Genomic DNA, 19979 nt, shown 5'->3' on the forward strand with positions numbered 1-19979 from the left:
GCTGTAGGTCATTGCTGGGCTCATCACCGCTGTGCGGAGTGGTCAGTGGGCGTCTGCCAGACCGAAGAGCAGCTGTCGGTGAACGTGGACAAAGCTGTTGTCTCAGGGAGCACAGAAGTGAGTAGAAACACTCGAATGCTCCATCCAGTAAGAAAACAGGGGTTGGGGGTTGAAAAAAACACTAATGCAGTATAAGGTATGACCGAAAATATCCACATATGGGTCTCTGAGCTCGTATCTATAATAAGGTTTCTTTGGACAGATCTTAGTGATGACGTCTGCTCTTGCCATTTATTAAAAAGACTTATGGAAGTGCATCGAATATATCATTAATTTGTTCTGAGGTAACTAGAATGTAGACAGTACCTGGCTGATGAAAGCAATATACAGACAAAACTGAGTTCAGTTGTTTGCACACCAGTTTCCAAAAGCAGCTGTGTATAGGAGAGCTACAGGGTGTTTCAAAACGATGGACCCAAATTCAAAGCAGTAATGATTTCAAGTTGGGTCCCTCTTTTTGAAGCACCCCGTAGTGTTTACCACAAAGCTTCTGTTGTTACTTTAAATATTGATAGAAATACATATATAAATATTTAGTCTTGTAATTTGAAATGGTAGTGTATTTGGAAAAGTGGGTACATTTGAAAAGGACGGTCTCCTCCTGGTTTTGTGTTCTCATACCATTTTCAAATGATAAAGAGACTTTTTGCATTGATTTTACCTTGTGTAGCTATATTGTTTGGCCATACTTAATCATGTCTGGTACGTTATTTTAATAATTTTAGGTTTTTTCTATATTAATCAGCCATGCTATCAACAGATCTGTTCATTTTATGCTGGTTTTCCCGTCATCATGCTTAGGCTTATTTTTACCTGATTCTTCAAGTTTTTCATGTATTATATTGAAATAAAAAGATGATGTGGAAGATACCGGTAAATGGTCTCCATTGTGCAGACTAAAAAGCTGCTTTAAATCAGTTGTTCAATACGAGCCGTATAATAGAGCTTTTCTTGAGCCTTCTGCTCTTACATATACTCATACTGGGTAAATGCTTTGCTTTGAATAATTTAATCGATTTCGGTGTATCTGCTTTCAAAATAAAAGACTGTTCAGAATGAATGAACCTGACAGTATTAAGTTCTAAATGAGCCTGAAGATGTTGAAGCGTTTGTATGTGTGTGTGCATCTATATAAAGAATACAGAAAATTGAAAGGGCATCCAGAATTGGTTAAAAAAGATAAATCATCGCCCTGCTGAATAGTTCTCGTCTCCTTGTTTTTGGCTGGTCATGGTGGCTTGGAGTCGTTTTGTGATCAGCTCGTTCCCATCTGTAGTAATTTGCATGGTGATATTTTGGTTTCTAACAGAAATCCTTGCTGTAGTTATCAACCTTGTATTTTGCTCTATTGAATTTCATCCTGTTTCCATTATTTCAGTTCTGGTTCATTTGAAATGGTACCTCGCTCCTCCTCTGTGCCTCTGGGTGCTGGTGCCTCACCGTCACATCCTTAGTGCCTTTTTCGTTTTGCGTAGATGCTTATAATGCAAATATTTAAAGAAGAATTCTTGAAGAATCCCACATCTCTGTGGTTTCCATTTCAGCCTTGTCTTTTCGTGTGCTGCTCTGGAGCTTCTCTACTAATCTTTTCAAATTCTGCAAACAACTTTTAGATACCCCTCTTGCGTGTGTTTCAGTGCAACGCAGAGAGATGAAAGAAGTTTGAATTCAGTGCCATTCTGCGTATTTTCTCTTCAATCTCTGCTGAAACCCTTGAGAAGGTTCCTTCGCTGAAATCCAGCTGTCAACCAGCAAAGAATGACATTTTGGTTATTCTCTTTTATCCTTCTCGTGACATCCCCGGGGACAGCAGAGGAAAAGTGCGACTGTGATTGATTCTAGAGGAATAGCTCAATGAAATGGGACATCTTTATCCCACAACCGCACCAGGGGATTTTTTGCCTTTCTTTTTTTAAAGAAATAAGGAGCAGACTCTTCTGTAGTTCTCTGTTCCTGCCCATGGAGCAGCAATGTGGAGGTTGCTCAAAGAATTTGTGTCGAAGTGGTTGGGAGCCCAAGTAATCCTGTGTTTGCTTGTGGCCGGGCTGTAGTGCTTGGTAATGATTTTTCCACTGCTCTTTACGTGCTCACTAAGTTAAAGAAGGCATAAAAAAAGCAAAGGGTGCTGGTTATCCTATGTGATAGTGGAAAAGGGAAGGAATTCTCTTTGCACGAGATATTTTTAAAAGTTTTGAATGAAAGGTACAGCAATGAGTTTAGTGTAAGTTTTTGCATTTACAGCTGCTTGTGCTTTGCTTTTGCTAAAATTTTTGGCTTCTTTCTAATACAATGTTACTGCAATCTCAAAGTAAAGATTCTACTGTTGTGAACACTGTTGGCAACGCAGATGCGAGTACGTGCTCAGGGCACACAGACAAACAGCTGATAAAAACAAGCTGGACCCATTTTCCTTTACTTACCACCAAATTTGCTTTGGTTTTTGTTGTTGTTGTTTGCTTGGTTGGGGATTTCCGTCTTCTTGGAAGTCCTTCTGGCACAGCGTGGGTTTATGATGTGGTCTGCAGCGCTGGCATCTTTCCTTAGCTGGGAAAGTGTGTTTTCTTTCCCATATTTTCATGCGCAGAGTAATTTTTTGACATGTGACAAACTTTTTCTTGGTAGTCTACTCCATTGGTTTAGATCTTTTAATTTGTGAAGGGCGTTATGAGGCTGTTCTTACGAATTAAAGAGACCCTCGCAGTAAGTTACATTCATGTTTCTCGTTAGTTAGGCTGCCTATTGTTTTCAAATCGGTTTTAACTGGATGTGACAGTGTTTCTTGTTACTCTGTTTACCAGTCGAGATGCCCATTTGGCTTCACTGAACTTGTGATTGCATTAATAAAGCTTGTGTGGACATATTTCAGTGACCTATTCCAAAGTATGTATCTCCATTCATTTTGGTTTTCTTCTTGGCCCGTGTTTGCTGAAGGTTTAAGAGGCGATACCGTAGACATCTCACTATCTGTGCATGTTTCACAAAATACCTTGCTTGGCTTGTCTTTCTTCCTCAATTTTCCCTTTTGATTCACTCATTTTGAAGGCCTGGCAATTTATTCAGTGAGACATCCAACCAATTCGTTACACATATTGTGTCTAGACATAGGTGGGTTCTTTGACTTTCTTTGCCTCTCTTTAATATTAATGAGTGCACATACATACATCTGTGTATGTGTTTGAAATGTTGCGCATTGTGTTTTGTGACAACTGACAAATAAAAACGGGGATCTACAGTTAAGTTTATGGTGGTAGATGTGCTCCAGTCTTTACTGGTGGTGGAGGTGACTCGCATCACCTCATTGCTTGTCTCGATACCTCGCCTATCTCAGCAAGTGACTTTCTCAGAACCACTTTCTAGGTGTAAAATGTGCTCAGGAAGAGCTGGTGGCCCAGGTGACAAGCACAGGGTCAGAGCTTTTCTGAAGATGGCTCTTCACTTGTCTCTGGAGCTTGTACAGCGTGTAAGTTAAAGAACCTGAACACCCAGACATGGCAGTTCCTTCCCCCACCATTCTAATAGGTTTTAATGGGATTTTTGAGTAATTTTATTTCAAACTTTGAAATAAAAGAGTTCCTCAGAATGTAGATACAGGGAGAGAAAATGTCCAATGATTTGGTTGATCGAAAGCTTAACTAAATTGCTTGTAATTCATAAGTGCTCTACTCAGTACATAAAAATGACCGTAGTAAAGAAGTTGTCACACAGTCAGACTTCTGTCAGTAAGGTGTTCCTACAGATATTTGTGGAAGATGCAAAGACAGTATGAAATGGAGACTTACTAAAGTAAACTAAGCAAACAAAAATGATTAAAGAGAAATCAGAGTTTTCGCTGAAAAAAAAAAAAAGTGGACAAGCAAAGTTTTCTGCTTGTTCTTTTACTTCTGGCTCCAGTCTTTTGCTTTCTTAACTATGCTGCTTTTTGACATTTAGAAGGGTGAACTTCCTGGCATTACCATTTAAAGTGGAGGCATTTAGTGCTTACATCTGCTCAGCTTTTAACAAGAGTGGTTTCTGAAATATTTTCAGGTATTTTTCAATACTAGTTTATAATTCCCTTGTTTATTGTACATGTATTGAAGAGGTGGCTGTTTCTTTACAGTCAGCTGAGGAAATAGTAAAGTTCACTACTTGTCTGCCTTACGTTGTCGAGCCAAACTCTCCCATATGCTAAAAGCCCCATAGAAGTTGAGCTGCTTTTTCTCCCCAGTATGCAAGTACCACAGTTGAAGAAGTGAATTTAAGGAAGGCTCAGTAGATAATGTGTTTGAACCACTTTTGACCAAACTGTGCACAAGAAAGGAGTGCAGTGGTCATTTCCCACACAGCTTTCTCTTCTGATAAGATGCAGAAAACAGTTGACAAGCCCGGGAGCATTTGTCAAGGACGCTAAAGTCCAAGACAACAATATTGGTGGAAACCAAGAAGGAGGTTCCTATTTAAAGGCTGAATAGGCGAAACATGATGATAAAGTAGTGTCTAAAGCGGTAATTCCAAAATAGTGTATTACTCAATTTGTTTGCTTTGAAACTCCATATAACTCTTTGCATATTTATCTACTTTACAGCTTTTGTTTTTCCAGTGGTGGTCAAGTGTTTCTTCAGGACTGAGACTCTTGGGGCCAGACAGCTGAAAAATCGCTGTCATCTTCTCCCATGCGTCCGTTTTGTTTGAGTGGGTCAGGGCAGCATCTTCTCTGTGCCCGAGGCAGCTGTTGGCAGCTCCCACTGAGTTTCTCCAGCGGCGTTTGACACGTTAGCATTGCTGAGAACTGTAGGAGTCGTTGCGTTGCTTAGAGGCAAATTCATTGATAGCCTTGTTCCAAACTCAAACCGATCTGCTGTTTGGACACTCCTCTCTCTCGTAAGCACTTTTTGCATGGTAACACGATATTGAAAATGTTTTTTAAGGCATCTTCCCTTAAATTCACGGAGTCACAGAATCGACTGGGTTGGAAAAGACCTCAGGGATCATCAAGTCCAACCCTTGGTCCAACTCCAGTCCATTGACCAGATCATGGCACTAAGTGCCATGTCCAATCTCAGTTTAAAAACCTCCAGGGCCGGTGAGTCCAGCATCTCCCTGGGCAGCCATTCCAATGCCTGACCACTCTCTCGGCAAAGAATTTCTTTCTAATCTCAAGCCTCAATTTCCCCTGGCAGAGTTGAAGCCCATGCCCCCTTGTCCTATTGCTGACTGCCTGGGAGAAGAGACCAATCCCCACCTGGCTAGAACTTCCCTTCAGGTCGTTCTAGAGAGTGCTGAGCTCACCTCTCAGCCTCCTCTTCTCCAGACTGAACAAGCCAAGCTCCCTCAGCCTCTCCCCATAGGTCTTGTATTCAAGTCCCTTCCCCAGTCTTGCTGCTCTTCTCTGGACCCATTCCAGCACTTCAATCTCTTTCCTGAACTGAGGGGCCCAGAACTGAACACAATACTCCAGGTGTGGCCTCCCCAGTGCAGAGTACAGGGAAAGGATCACTGCCCTTGTCCTGCTGACCACGCTAATTTTGATGCAGGACAAGATACCATTGTCCTTCTTGACCACCTGGGCACACTGTTGACTCATGTTGAGCTTCCTGTCCATTAGTCCCCCCAGGTCCCTTTCTGCCTGACTGCTCTCCAGCCACTCTGTGCCAGCCTGGAGCGCTGCAGGGGGTTGTTGTGGCCAGAGTGCAGGACCCGGCACTTGGCCTTGTTGAATTCTGTCACCAGAGGCACGAGCTTGCGCTGTTCAAGATGCTTCCAAGTTGGGACAATGTTACAAGGCTTGCACATCAAATACCTCACTCAAATTGTTTCTTAAAACCCTTTCCATCCTCTGTTTTCAGTTCTTTGCTAAGACTATTCTAGGATGAAGTTTAGCAAACTAAACCATAAAGAGAGAAATTCAGGGGAAAGTCTGGAACTGTTTTAAGTGTTTATACCTTAAGTGTGTGTCATATTTTGAATGTACCTTCACCCCTTAGCCTGAGTAAACTTTTCATCTTGTTGAGACTTGTCCTTGTTTTTAGTGGTATGTTTGTGTATTTACTTGTGCTACTTTAAGTTGAAAACTGATTTGACTAAGCCAATACTTCCTTTTGTTGTTCCTTTTATGTAAAGATCAGTGTTAGCATCTTAATATAACTGCGAAGCGTATCGTAATATACGTCATACACTGTGGAGGGTTGCGCCCATTTAGCCATAGCAATTTTTCAGTTATTTTAATTTTTTGTTGACGTAAAAACTGCATGTGAAAAATGGTTTAGACGACAGAACCCTGAAGATAGAGCTCCGGCTATGTCTCAGTCACAGAATCACAGAATGTCAGGGGTTGGAAGGTACCTGGAAAGCTCATCCAGTGCAATCCCCCCGCCGGAGCAGGAACACCCAGCTGAGGTTCCACAGGAAGGTGTCCAGGCGGGTTTGAATGTCTGCAGAGAAGGAGACTCCACAACCTCTCTGGGCAGCCTGGGCCAGGCTCTGGCACCCTCACTGAGAAGAAGTTTCTTCTCAAATTTAAGTGGAACTTCCTGTGTTCCAGTTTGAACCCATTACCCCTTGTCCTACCATTGGTTGTCACCGAGAAGAGCCTGGCTCCATCCTCCTGACACTCACCCATTATATATCTGTGAACATTAATGAGGTCACCCCTCAGTCTCCTCTTCTCCAAGCTCCAGAGCCCCAGCTCCCTCAGCCTTTCCTCACACGGGAGATGCTCCACTCCCTTCAACATCTTTGTTGCCCTGCACTGGACTCTCTCCAGCAGTTCCCTGTCCTTCTGGAACTGAGGGGCCACAACTGGACCCAGTATTCCAGATGTGGTCTCATGAGGGCAGAGTAGAGGGGCAGGAGAACCTCTCTGACCTACTGACCACCCCCTTCTAATCCACCCCAGGTACCATTGGCCTTCCTGGCCACAAGGGCCCAGTGCTGGCTCATGGTCATCCTGCTGTCCCCAGGACCCCCAGGTCCCTTTCCCCTACACTGCTGAACAGAGCGCATAGGGATGTCTTTATTTTGTTTTCTTGAGGTAGAGTGTGGGATTTGCAGTTCTTTGATGCTCTAAGAACTCCCTTCTTCCTTCTTCATTATTGCAAGAGCAGGGAAAAATGCATAAAGGATGTCATCTGTCATAATTCATAGCAGTTCTGGGCAGGGTCCTCTGTGTTTGCCCATTTTTCAAGGAGAAGCTTTGTAATGTGGTACTCGGTGAGCAGCTCCGGTTATTCACAAGTTCCTCTCCCAATTTTTCTGGTACTTTTGCACGCACAAGGCACTTGGCTTCTCCTCACCCCCCTTCACTGCAACCTGGGAGTGTCTACCTGGCTGCTTTGTTGGAGGTCTTATCCAGAAGACACTTCTGTATGCTGGTCCTCAATTCAGTAGTATCATTCATTTCCATGGATGTTTTAGGAAAAACTGTAACAGTTCATTATTGGCGGCCATGGGGTGTTTCAGTTTCCATTCATTTCCTTTTTTGTTACTTTGTAATTCTTGTAGAGATGTGTAGCTCTGATTTGATGATAAGCTTTGAACTACAAGGACAGACATGATGAGTAGGAGTACAGCTCTGATAAGGTTGTAACACTGTAAATTATCTTCCGTGTATTACGCTGTTTGGATTTTGGTCACCTAAAGCCGGATCATTTGTGTCTTGGAGAACGTGAATCCGACTGTTCTTACAGCTTGTTAATGACATCAGAAATGTCAATTATTTATTTATCAGTCAGTTACTTAAAAACTGTATTTTCCACGTTCTGCAAACCAGCCACAATAGCTTAAAAATTATCGTAGTTGGTTCTGATTTACTGTGTGTAATTGTTCTGGAACACCTTTGTACACCAGAAACATGTCAGTACAGTTTTGCTAAATGTGTTCAGGTTGAAGAGGTGTCGTGGCACCTGTGTGGTCGCTTGTTTGTGTGTCCTGCACTTTGAGAACAGATACTTGTCCACTTAGTAAGACAAAAAAGTTCTCATTGATATTGTCACGTGAACAGTGATTAAAGTATTTCATTTGAACCAGCGTAAGGTTTACCATGACGTCCTGTTGTTCACTGGAAGTCATTGTCCTGTAGTAGCTTGGAAAAGCGTACAGCAAAATAGAGGAACCAGGCACAGGGGAGAAGTGAGAACAAACAGATGAGAAGACAGAACATCGATATTTGAAATTACCACGATTATTGAAAAATTCACACAGAATCACAGAATGTCAGGGATTGGAAGGGACCTGGAAAGCTCATCCAGTGCAATCCCCCCATGGAGCAGGAACACCCAGCTGAGGTTCCACAGGAAGGTGTCCAGGCGGGTTTGAATGTCTGCAGAGAAGGAGACTCCACAACCTCCCTGGGCAGCCTGGGCCAGGCTCTGGCACCCTCACCATGAAGAAGTTTCTTCTCATATTTAAGTGGAACCTTTTATGTTCCGGTTTGTACCCATTGCCCCTTGTCCTGTCACTGGTTGTCACTGAGAAGAGCCTGGCTCCATCCACCTGACACTCACCCTTTATATATTCACCCTTTCGTCTTCTCACTTACAATCTGACTCTTGGAGCCAAAGCAAATAAAGGATAATGTGATATAATTTAGGAAAAGAAAAACAAAACAAAAATACCCCAACCAGCAATACCGAAACAAAAGCAAACACTTTTTGCCTATTACATCTTTTTAACCCTTTAGTCACATTTACCAGATTTTTTTCTTTTGTTCAATTTATTGAGTGGAATTTTGTGCCTTTTTGTTGTTGTTGTTTTCTGCAGTAAAACAACAGAAAAACGATAAATTACAGTTTAGAGCACATTTTCTAGTATAAAAGAAAATACCTTTTCCTATATCCCTGCTGGCATCTAAGAAAATGAAGTAATAGTTAAAACTGAGTAAAGGTGAATGAAGAACCCTATGCTTCTCAGCTTCTAATAGGGTTTTATAATTATTTTGGCGCCTCAAGTGCAGGTGCCTTGGGATCTGGCTGGACTACACACTTGGATGTGGATCTTCAGTGATGGATTTAAGTCTGAGAGAACTGATCTGAGATCAAGTGTCTTTCTGAACAGTGTGATCATGTGGAAGAAATGCGACTGACAAAGCCTGAGTGCTTTTGATGAGAGAAGGGGTCTGAAATAGATTAGAATTTTGAATTTTCCTTTTGTTGGGAAAGAAAACTTATTTTCCTAGTGTTTTTGATGTAGTAGTTGCTCACTCATTAATCCTTTGATGCTCCAGTAAATCTCTGTATATTAGTAGAGTGAGTTTCTAAGTGTTGGTTCTGATAGTCTAGTGGAGATTTGTTGACTGAAGGGCTGATCTGGTTTTTCTTTCCCCATCAGTTGTTAGGTGGATCAGTATTTCAGGTTTGTACTCTCTGGTGTGAGATACGCTCTTATCGTTAAATAACTTTCAAATCAGCCAGTAGAAAAAATAAGGACATAAAAAGATACAGCGTTAAACTATTTAATTAAAAAGTTGGTTCTGAGATAATCTGTGAAATATCAGGCTACCTGACTTCATGCCTATTCAAAAATTTAAAAAAATAGGCAATTTTTCACTTATTTTCCCGTTATTTAACGTATCTGTTGTTAACATTCCACTGAAGCTACTACTCTGCTTCGGCGCATTGAGGCCTTTCAAATTTTTATGAGTGGAAAAGTCTATTACAAAAGAGAAGAAATATTTATGTTAAGGCTGTATGACACATCCCCGATTTAGCACTTATTTTTAGGTAACACCTCAAGAAACAGGAAATGTTCCTTTCTTTGGAAACATAAACAGCACAGTGTGTTTTCTATACTAATGTACAGTAGAGTATCGATGTGCCGCATGTTGGCAAAGTGTTTCAGAGCCTTTTCTGGGTCCTTGTTTAGGGAGGTAGATTCGTAACAAGTGCAAATACTTTAATGTGACTTCTTGGTCTTTATAGCAGTTTCTTGCTACAAAACCTGTTCTCATCATCATTAGAAAAAGTGATAATGTGAGACCAGTTTAATGAGGGTTAATTTTTTATATCATCTTCAACGTGTTGATTCTGTTCACAAGAGGAAGCAGGCATGGAGGTGAAGATGTACATTTGTAAACTAAGTTTTTAAATAGTTTTTTCTTGAGACTTTTCTTTTTATTTGCTTTGTGTCCTGAGCCTTCTGTGAAACAACAGCTGTACCAGGTTTGTGGGAAAATACTCTGAGTTTGTCTACATAGCAAGTAGTATTGTCAGTGCACACGATGTTTTACTGATTAGGGTGAAACTGTGTGTTGTTTCATCTTTGGTCTGTAAGAAATAAGTACTAGAGCTTAACCACTCCCAGCTATTGCACAGGGACAGTGACTAGTGGTGTGTTCTAATATACACAGTTTAGACTTAAGTGATAAACTTTACTCAGAGTAAGAGAGGACTTTTCGTAAAGTTTTTTCCAATACGTTAATGCCGTTTCTGTGACTTGGTTGCCCGGTTCACCCTGCGATTCTGCAGACTCGAACAGAAGCACAACGGCATTTCTGGCAGGCAAAGCTACATCAGCCATCTTTCCCATAACTACTGCGTTTCTGGAACGCGATAGCGAATGAGGAGGAAAAAGACTTTTGTTGCTTTCTCGAGACGGTTCGTATGGCTTCATCTAAAGGAAAGCGGTGCACTTTTCAGCCTCCCCTATTCCTCTTGCTTTCCCACCGCGATGGTGCTGGTTTCCCGCTGCCGTGCCAGGAGCTCCCCCAGTGTTGGGAAGCAGAGTCAGCCTTCGAGTTGCAGTCTGCTTTTCTTAATTTTCTGTTTTGTTTTTCGCGATGAATGCTTTGAAAGATGCGCCTTTCTTGAACTCTAGATGCCGACTGCGGGGCTGCTAGAATCAGGGGGAGATATTATTGCTTGAAGGACTTTTGTGAGCGGGTTTGGCTGCTGAGCGGGCGCTGGGCATTGCGGATGCCGAGGGCGGTCTGGGGGGCGTAGGAAGCAGGAAAATGGGCTGGGGGCACAGGGGAGGCTGAGAGAGAAGCAGCAACAGCCGAGAAATGAAAAGCGAAAAGCCTGGCTGAGAAACATGAAAGGCCTTATGTTCCTGAAGGAATTTCCAGTGCAGGTTTCCTTTATTCCGTAACATTCACTGAAATAATTTACTGAGAGCTCTGAAGTGAAATTGTTTAGTGTGTGTTCCAAACTGGTGAAGTGTGTTTCACAAAGGCCTTTTCTTCCTTTTTGCATGACTTGAGTAGAAAACACTTTTTTCATAATATGCCCAAAGAAATTCTCTATATTCCTTTTTCTCTTCCCCGCCCCGCGTGTCTTTCTTAAGTGTAACCCTAAGAATTAAGGCAGTGACATCCCAGTTCACGTTGGGGGAGCACCCTGTTGCTGGGAATTTGCTTTAAGAGTTTATAATCCATGTATACGGAGTTATTGTGGGGGCTTCTGTGTTAAAAACAGAGAGAACCCGATCTCTGAAGAGCAAAGAAAGCCCACTAAAGGAAAATTGCGCTGGCTCTAAAATTAAGATTGGACCTTTTTCCTCAGGTAGTCCCTCAGTTGGGGGGCGTGCGAACCATTTTGGTGCCTTCTTGTAGAATGTGGAATTACTTGTACTCTCCCTTTCTCCTGTCTTCCTACGCTCAGCAATAGTAGCAAAGCTCTACAAAATAAGAAAATCACAATATAGTGCCAACACATTTTAAACATGGACCAAGGAAACAACAAAGTGTTCTTTTAGGAGTTTATGAAAATATTTACAAATTTATTTAAATTATTATCCCGTTAATATTTCCAGCAGATAAGAAGACTGGAGGTCTATATGTGTTAAAAAAAGGCAGGAAAGTGTACCCATCTCTTTAACATTGATGCCTACAGGAAGCCCATAGAAACTTCTATAAGGAAATGTAGCAGCACTGCGTTATCTCCTCACTTTTGTGGGTATTTGAATGCACCCCTCATTTTCCTGCCTTACCAAGACCTCGGTCGTGGCTGCTTCTCATTTAAATATTCTTTGCCATAGATAACGTGGATCAATCTGCGAGTTGTTTTGCTTTGTTTGTCGTTGTTTTTTTCTTCTTTTTAATGTTAGTGCCTGAGGGTGTAATTTTGCCTTTGTGTGATGGTCACATTTATGAAAAAAAGACCAATCAGTCTTTTGCAGTTAATATTGATTAGCTTTAGTCAAGGACAGGTTTTCATTATGCTTTGAGCATTATAGGAATAGAAAGGTGTCTTCCTTGCCTTCAGAAGGCTGTTCTTTAATAGATAACACATGAATAAAAAGCAAAAATACCCCTGTGGGACAAGCTGGGTTGGTATTTGCTGAGCTGTGGCGTTGGTCAGTGTTAAACAATTGACTCTCATCTTGGTTTCTTAGCATAAATAGTGTTTTCTTTAGTTACATCTTGAATTTTTCATGAATGTGGGTCACACTTTGTTTTTGAATGAGAACTTCAAAATTCAGTCTCTTTAATGAAATCAGAGTTACAAAGTGGCTTTGATTAGTGCAATCAGAAGAACGAGTAATATTTTTCCTGCTAATATAAATTATATGATGGGTTTTCATTCGGGGTTTTCGCCCATCCTCCAAAAAAATCATACAAATGTGTTTTAATTTGAAATTCAGCGCTACGTGTATTAGTCCATTGGCATCAGTTTGCTTTTAAGCAGTAGCCTAAAAACTGCTCTGAGATTGGTGCACTCAGCAGCTTGCAAAATCAAACCATTAGCAAAAAATAGTTTTGAACTCCCTAAAGATTTTGTTATTGACTTCCATTAGTCTAAGTTGTGTCCCCGAGGTGCAGATCGAGCATAAATATTGCAGGCAGCAGTATGAAGTGGTCCCGTTAATGCAGGTGTCCTTGAGTGGGTTTTTAATAACATGGAACAAATCAAGCGTGAGAGAGAAACCCTATGAATCCTCACAAGTGTGGGCCAATGTGCATAAGGCTCGGTGATCAATGCAGACTTTATTTGCATTAAAGCTGTTTTTCCTGATGCTCTAGACTGCTCTTGATAGTCAGCTATTTATGTGAAAGAGTGAATATTGTTTATTTTCATTTATATAATAGTCCTCTCCATTCTGCAGATCTGACCTGATAATAAAATGTAGGCAGACAATGGTAGGTCTGCTGCCAGTAATGGATTTGTAGGTGTTCCATGAGTCATGGTCATGATTAATATTAATAATAAGCATCCTATTCAATAATATTAATTGAGAAGTGATGAAGTGTCGTGTTCTCAAATGAGCACTTCCTAAATGCTTTTTTACTGTTGCTTTTTTCCTTCAGTGATATTAAAATATTCCTTCAAAGATGTCATGTCCCTCTTCAGTAAATGAGGAGGGGAATGTAGCTGCTACAAATTAAATAAATAGACAAATAAATCAATATTTGCTTCCTGGAATGTCTTAACATCGGTAAAACACCTTGATGCACCCAGAATACGTTGCTGTGACAGATGCAATGGGAATACTTGTATTCAATCTGCAATCTAGACAATTGTTTATAATACTGCAGGTTTTTCCACATCTAGCCATCTCACTTCTAGTTTTTAATTCGTGAAATAGTATTTCTTCATGTTTAAAAATTATTCCCCCCTCCTCTGCTTCTGTATTAAATTGCCTTGCAAAGAACTGGGAAGAGTGGCAGATTCTGCAGAGCGAAGAGTGAATCTGGATGTGAATGAACTGTCAAATATCCAAGCAAATACTGGCGGGTATTTTTCCTTTCAATTACTGCAGGTTGTTCTGGCAATATTAGGTGTTATTTGTATGGTATTTCCAGGGAGATGTGTTGACAAATCATAAACTTTTAAGAGTGAATAGAGACTTTTAGAAAAGTAATCCAAGACGACAGTTCAGTTGCTGTCATCGTTCTTTGAGCGTTTAGAGGAAATGCTTCTTTTCCAAAATGGAAATGGAGTTGATACGTTGAATAGGTAAGAGTTGCAGGTTTTCCAAATGTCATAGCGGGTGACTTTTTTAATGAGAGTAACTTGAAATAGACGGCGAATTGTTGGGAAGACTGTTACCCTTACGCATCCGTCACATCCGAGTGTGCCTTGGGCTCCTCCAGAATGTTCGCTTTGTGGCAGACCTAAAATATTGTGATGGATAAATCCCCCTGTAAAGGTCGGACCTGGCAGCAATGCTCACTGATCTGAGAAACTGAAAGGTCAGAATACTCAAGGTTCTGGTAAGACGAGAAGCTGAGCATCACAGTAGCGTGTGGTTGTACTTCCCCTCTTCGTTTTATGTGAGCCTGTTGTGTTTGGTGCTTCTGGAAGCTCGTCTCTGTAGGTAGGTGCACTGTTACACTCTTATGCACCTCATTAACCTTCGCTAAACTCCTCTAATTGAAATAAATCCATTTTGTGGTTAACCATCTCTTGCCTTATGGGTGTTTTTAGTGAAGTATCCATCCTAGTACTGTGATGGCATTGTTATCTTAACAGTAGCAGGGAATTAGGATCATCATCTGACGCTAAGATTTCCATGCCATCTGATAAAAATTGGTTTTAGAAAGCAGTGATTGAATCTTGATTGTTTCAACCATCTGAAGTGTCTCTAATACTACTGGACCACGCAATGAATTAGCTGAGCAGCCTGTGTCTCTTGAAGAGCTTATTTGTAGATGATTATCATTATTAAGCCTAGGAACCACAGTGAAGTAGAGTTTCCACTGTATTAGTGTGGGGACAGTGTGTGTTTAGGACTCATAACCTCTCTGTGGACCGACAGCTCTGTGCAGAGCAGAGAATCCTAAATACATCTGTCAGGATCTCAGGCTGGCTCCTGCTCTTTCTCCAGGCCCATGTCTCTTGTTAACCCACATTATTTCCTCTTTGCTAGTTCTGATGTATAATTCATGTTATTTCAATGCGGTTTTAACTTTTGATAAAGGAACGGGATTTCCCCATCTTACTGGAAACATTGGGGGAAAAAGCTTTTAGGACATTATTCTAGTCCTGGTTTAGCTGGAACCGGATAAGGGTAAAAACAGCAGAATCTTGTTGGCCTGTCATTAGAGATTAAGGAAAAGCATTGTGAAGAAATAGGGCTGTGCTTCGTTTGACTGTATGCTACACAATCAACAGAGCTTCATCTAACTGTGCCTTACTCCTTCAAGAGCGTGAGAAGCCTGTTGTACATGGCAACATTAAAAACGACAACAAATCTTGTAGTGGAGAAAAGGAATTTTAATGGAAAAGAGACCAGGTGGGAATTGGTGCTGGAACAGAGGTAAATATGTACATTTACTAAGGGAATCTGTGACATATAAAGCATAACACTGTTTCCTGGCAGTTTTTTTCCATTCGATAGCACTAATATCTCTATAATTAAGAGCGATGGAAGTATTTAGAGGAAAACTGTATACTATTATAAACCATTCTTTTTTAATTGAACAGCTGTAATTTCTACCAATGGAGCAAACTATATTATAAGAAAATGATTATTAGCTTAAAATGCAAAGTTAAGTGAATGCAAAATTAACAAACAGATGGCGAAGAATTATTGTGCTTTATTTTCCTCCTGGGTAAAAGGGCTCATGCGTGATTGTAAAAATGTCATCACACTTCGTAAACCTGAAAGCAAACAGAATTTGCAGTTGTGCACATCTGTTTTGGGACACTGCTAAAGGGTTAGGAGAATCAATGTTGTTTTCAAATAAGGGTATTCATCAAAAGGATATCATTTACTTAACAGTTATGGCTTCTGCTAAGCATCAGGCTTAATGTTCTGTGGAATTCATTACAAAATTTGGCAGCTTCTTTCCGCACAAGCTACTGAGGCAGCGTGCTGCAAAACGAACCCAGCAGCCCTTTCCTATACCCCCCTCCCTGAACCCCAGAACAGCAGCTGAATTACCTGATAAACGTCTGACCAGCAGTTCACAGAATCACAGAATGTCAGGGATTGGAAGGGACCTGGAAAGCTCATCCAGTGCAATCCCCCCGCCGGAACAGGAACACCCAGCTGAGGTTCCACAGGAAGGTGTCCAGGCGGGTTTGAATGTCTGCAGAGAAGGAGACTCCACAACCCCCCTGTGCAGCCTGGGCCAGGCTCTGCCACCCTCACCATGGAGAAGTTTCTTCTCAAATTTAAGTGGAACCTCCTGTGTTCCAGTTTGTACCCATTGCCCCTTGTCCTATCACTGGTTGTCACTGAGAAGAGCCTGGCTCCATCCTCCTGACACTCACCCTTCACATATTTATGAACATTAATGAGGTCAACCCTCAGTCTCCTCTTCTCCAAGCTCCAGAGCCCCAGCTCCCTCAGCCTTTCCTCACACGGGAGATGCTCCACTCCCTTCAGCATCTTTGTTGCCCTGCACTGGACTCTCTCCAGCAGTTCCCTGTCCTTCTTGAACTGAGGGGCCACAACTGGACACAATATTCCAGGTGTGGTCTCCCCAGGGCAGAGTAGAGGGGCAGGAGAACCTCTCTGAGCTACTGACCACCCCCTTCTAATCCACCCCAGGTACCATTGGCCTTCCTGGCCACAAGGACCCAGTGCTGGCTCATGGTCATCCTGCTGTCCCCAGGACCCCCAGGTCCATTTCCCCTACACTGCTCTCTAATAGGTCATTCCCCAACTTATACTGGAACCTGGATGCAGGAACCAGTTTCAAGATTCTGTATTTTAGGTCGGAACATCTCACTGCATGATGCTCACCAAGGAACGGCAGTGATGGAACAGGATGGAGAGACAAGGGGCTTATTTGTTTATGTTGCTAGCTGGTGAATTAAAAAAAGGATTGTGTAATGTAGGGGGATACCGTGTTTAGGGAGGAGGAATGGGAGAAATATGTGTAAGTGACTAATTTAGCCAAATTGAAAAAAGCCTAAAAGCCCCAGCCAGATAAAACATGTGAAGCTTTTATTAGAAGAGAAATTATATTAATGTTTCAAGCTGGTAGTTTCAAAGTATGCCGCCTAATTGCTTTATTTGAGCTCAATTTACAAGAATTAGTGAACTGAAGATGTAGGATTTTGTTTACAATGACTCTGTGCCATTTGGAGAGCGCAATTTAGGAACAGCCAAAGAAATAGGAATTATGAACAATAAGGTACTGATTGCAGTCGGTGGGGAAGGAATACTAAGGAGCTGCTCACTAATGCGGAAGGTGTTAAAGGCAGGAAATTCTTGTATTTTTTTATGTCTTTACATAATCCAGAGTTCCATGTCACCCCATCCCTACTACTACCTTGTAAATTAAGTGTATCATTGAGAATATATAGTGACTTCTGCTCACATGAACCTTCTGTTAAACCACGTCAATATATCTACAAAATCTTTGTTAAAACGACGCATTATTGAGACTATAAAGTGAAACACACGAAGTTAGGACATGCCAGAAGACAAGTTGTCTGCACACAATTAACATCCTTTGCGCACAATTGATATCCTTGGTTCATATGCCTGATTATAGAGTCTTTAATTATTTGATTGTGTACCGAACAGCGAGTGCCTATTGTGGTCCATAAGATGGACGTTGCTGTCTCGGTAAAACCCTCTTCAATATCCCTTTTATTCAGTGTTGTTCACCGTGTAGGTATGTAGACTATTCAGATACTGCCGAAAGGAAAGAATTACTCATTTCCGCACGAGTTTTTCTATGATGTTTCTACTATAATAAACATGTGAATAACTTGTCTATAAATTTTTCCAAATAGCAGATTTATGTGACCTTTTTGTGCATTTGGGGCTCCACTCTCCCCAAGACAAGTTGATTTATTGTTTTTTTAAACTTAAAAATATCTGCTAATTCAGATGACAAATTGAAAGAGTTTCAAAAATACTCAAACTGACTTAAAAAGTGGCACTGATATTGCGGTTCTTTCTTCACTCTTTGGAGATGTGAGTACACAATCTAGGTAGAAATCAAGGCTGTATTTCGAGGGGGAGAAACCCCCCAAGCTTTTAACGATGAGCTTAAGGACCAAAATAACTTAAGAAAAAATGTATTTAGTGCCTGCCCGATATTGTGAAGGAGACCAATGAAAGATGTGAAATGGAACTGGTTTGCAGGTCATCATTCGGTTGCCGTAACTGTTCTTTAAACCCACAAGTGATCCACAATATTTGCAATACATACTTTTTTCCCCTCTGCAAATTCAGCACAGTCCTAGAAATGGCAGGTTTCTTTAATGCAAAGACTCCTTTTAAGAGGTCTATTTTATACACTAAATCCACATTTGATTGGCAATCCTTTTTGTGTTTTAATGTACATATGTATTTAGTTGTTCATATATGTGTCTGTTCATTCCTTTATATGTATCTCTGTGTGCGCTACCTGTAATTGTCTGACTACATCGTTTCCTTGTGTCAGGGAGGAAAAGGAGCAGGCAGACCCCTCAGAGGGCAGGTTTAAAACCTTTACGGCTGCGCACAGAGCTGTGTTATTTGAGCTGGCCAGGTGACAGTGATACGGCACTCGGCATCAGAGGACGGTGCGCTTTTCCTCCCTGTAGTCTTCATCCAGTTTCATTTGCCTCTGACTTTTTGTTTAAGTTGTTTTTTTAGCCACTTCCACTTTTCCTTGTTCTTCCTGCATCTCTTCTCCTTAAACTTTGTGTGCCCTTTTCCTTCTGAGATCTGTCCCTTCACCATTTCCTGTGCCTTAGGACATCAGTTTGCTCAGCTCTTTATCTATTATCTGTTTTTATATCTATTAATGTATATATTTGGTCTCTTCCAACCAAAATGATTCTATGCCTCTATAATTTTAGTCTTAGTCAATTGACCCTTGAAGCATCATCCTGCCCCACCTCAGCTCCCATCTCCATCCATGGTTTCTCCTTCACCCGGTGTAGTTTGTCCTGTTTGTCTCTTTGGCCTCTATTTGTCCATCTGCCCATGTGCAGGAGTCTCTCATTCCCCAGACGATTTAAGTGACAGTATCAAGACCCTTAGGGATGTCTGCTTTCCATTCCAGTGGCTTATTGTACTTGGGCTTAGAGTATTTATTACAGATTTCCTCTCCCTAATCCTCGTCAGGCTGAAGCAATCTTTGCAGAAGGTACATGTAGTCTGATCGGTGCTAGAAATGGAAGAGGATCAATCATGATCGATGAGAGTAGATTTTTCTGTGATTTTTCACTGACAAACTTTGAATGTTAAAAAATAAATAGAGTTTTCTCAAACTTGGTCACATCTGCATGGATCTGTAGGGTAAGGACAAAAATTGCGTCCCCCACAATAAAATTCCTACCAAACCGCAAGTCCTGTGAGTGAGGTTTTTAAGATGAGCAAAATGTTTTTCTTACTGACTTTCCTATTATCAGAAATGGCTGGAAAGTTTTGACTAAGTGTCCCAAAAGTATTTAAGAGAATTTAGGGATGTGTTATGTGAAGCTTTAGCCCAACTTTTTAGCATCCAAACTTTCATGACTAGAACGGAGTTTATATGGAAGTCTGTGGATTTTGCTGTGTTACCAATAGACAACTCTTGTCAACTTGACTTCAGGTCAGGACTATCATTTCAGTTTAGACCTCTCTGTGGATGTGTCTATCTTTGAGCTGTGTTTAAATTCCAGTTGTAGGCAATAGAGATCTGACTGGTATTGTCAGTGGAGCCCAAAAAATGGACACCCACTGCTTGGCTAATTAAATTGGGATGAAGTAAATTCCATAAAATGACTAAGTCTCTAGTAAGTGTAATGGGAGCTTAAACACTTGGCTGATATATAGAGAGGAAATTTAGAGCCTGAAGTTCACATCCTCATCAAGCCTTGTGTTGCTTGGATGCACAATGTGACGGTATCAGCAGTAAATCGTCTTTCTCTGTGTCTCTGTTAAATGGCTTTGCAGATGTCATGATGCCAACTTAGCTGTAGCTATAGAGGTTGCGTAGCACACACATAACCTATAGAATGCACAAACCACTTCAGAATCCTTGTATGTGATTTAAGAACGTAGGAGCTGTGCTGGATTCGACGGAAAGTTGACTCTACCACAGCATCTTCTGCAATGACCAGTAACAGATG

At 41.3% G+C, this 19979-nt stretch overlaps 1 protein-coding gene across 13 annotated transcripts in view; it reads left to right on the plus strand.

The window, feature by feature from the left end:
• KMT2C (lysine methyltransferase 2C) overlaps nucleotides 1-19979 on the plus strand; it is a 208179-nt gene that overhangs the window by 89846 nt on the left and 98354 nt on the right. For all 13 annotated transcript variants that reach the window (XM_065829905.2, XM_065829911.2, XM_065829907.2 and 10 more), the window contains one exon: nucleotides 8-117. In XM_065829905.2, coding sequence (XP_065685977.1) covers nucleotides 8-117 — 110 coding nt within the window. The remainder of the gene's footprint in view (nucleotides 1-7; nucleotides 118-19979) is intronic.

This window comes from Patagioenas fasciata, chromosome 2 (assembly GCF_037038585.1).
Source record: "Patagioenas fasciata isolate bPatFas1 chromosome 2, bPatFas1.hap1, whole genome shotgun sequence".
NCBI lineage: Eukaryota > Metazoa > Chordata > Aves > Columbiformes > Columbidae > Patagioenas > Patagioenas fasciata.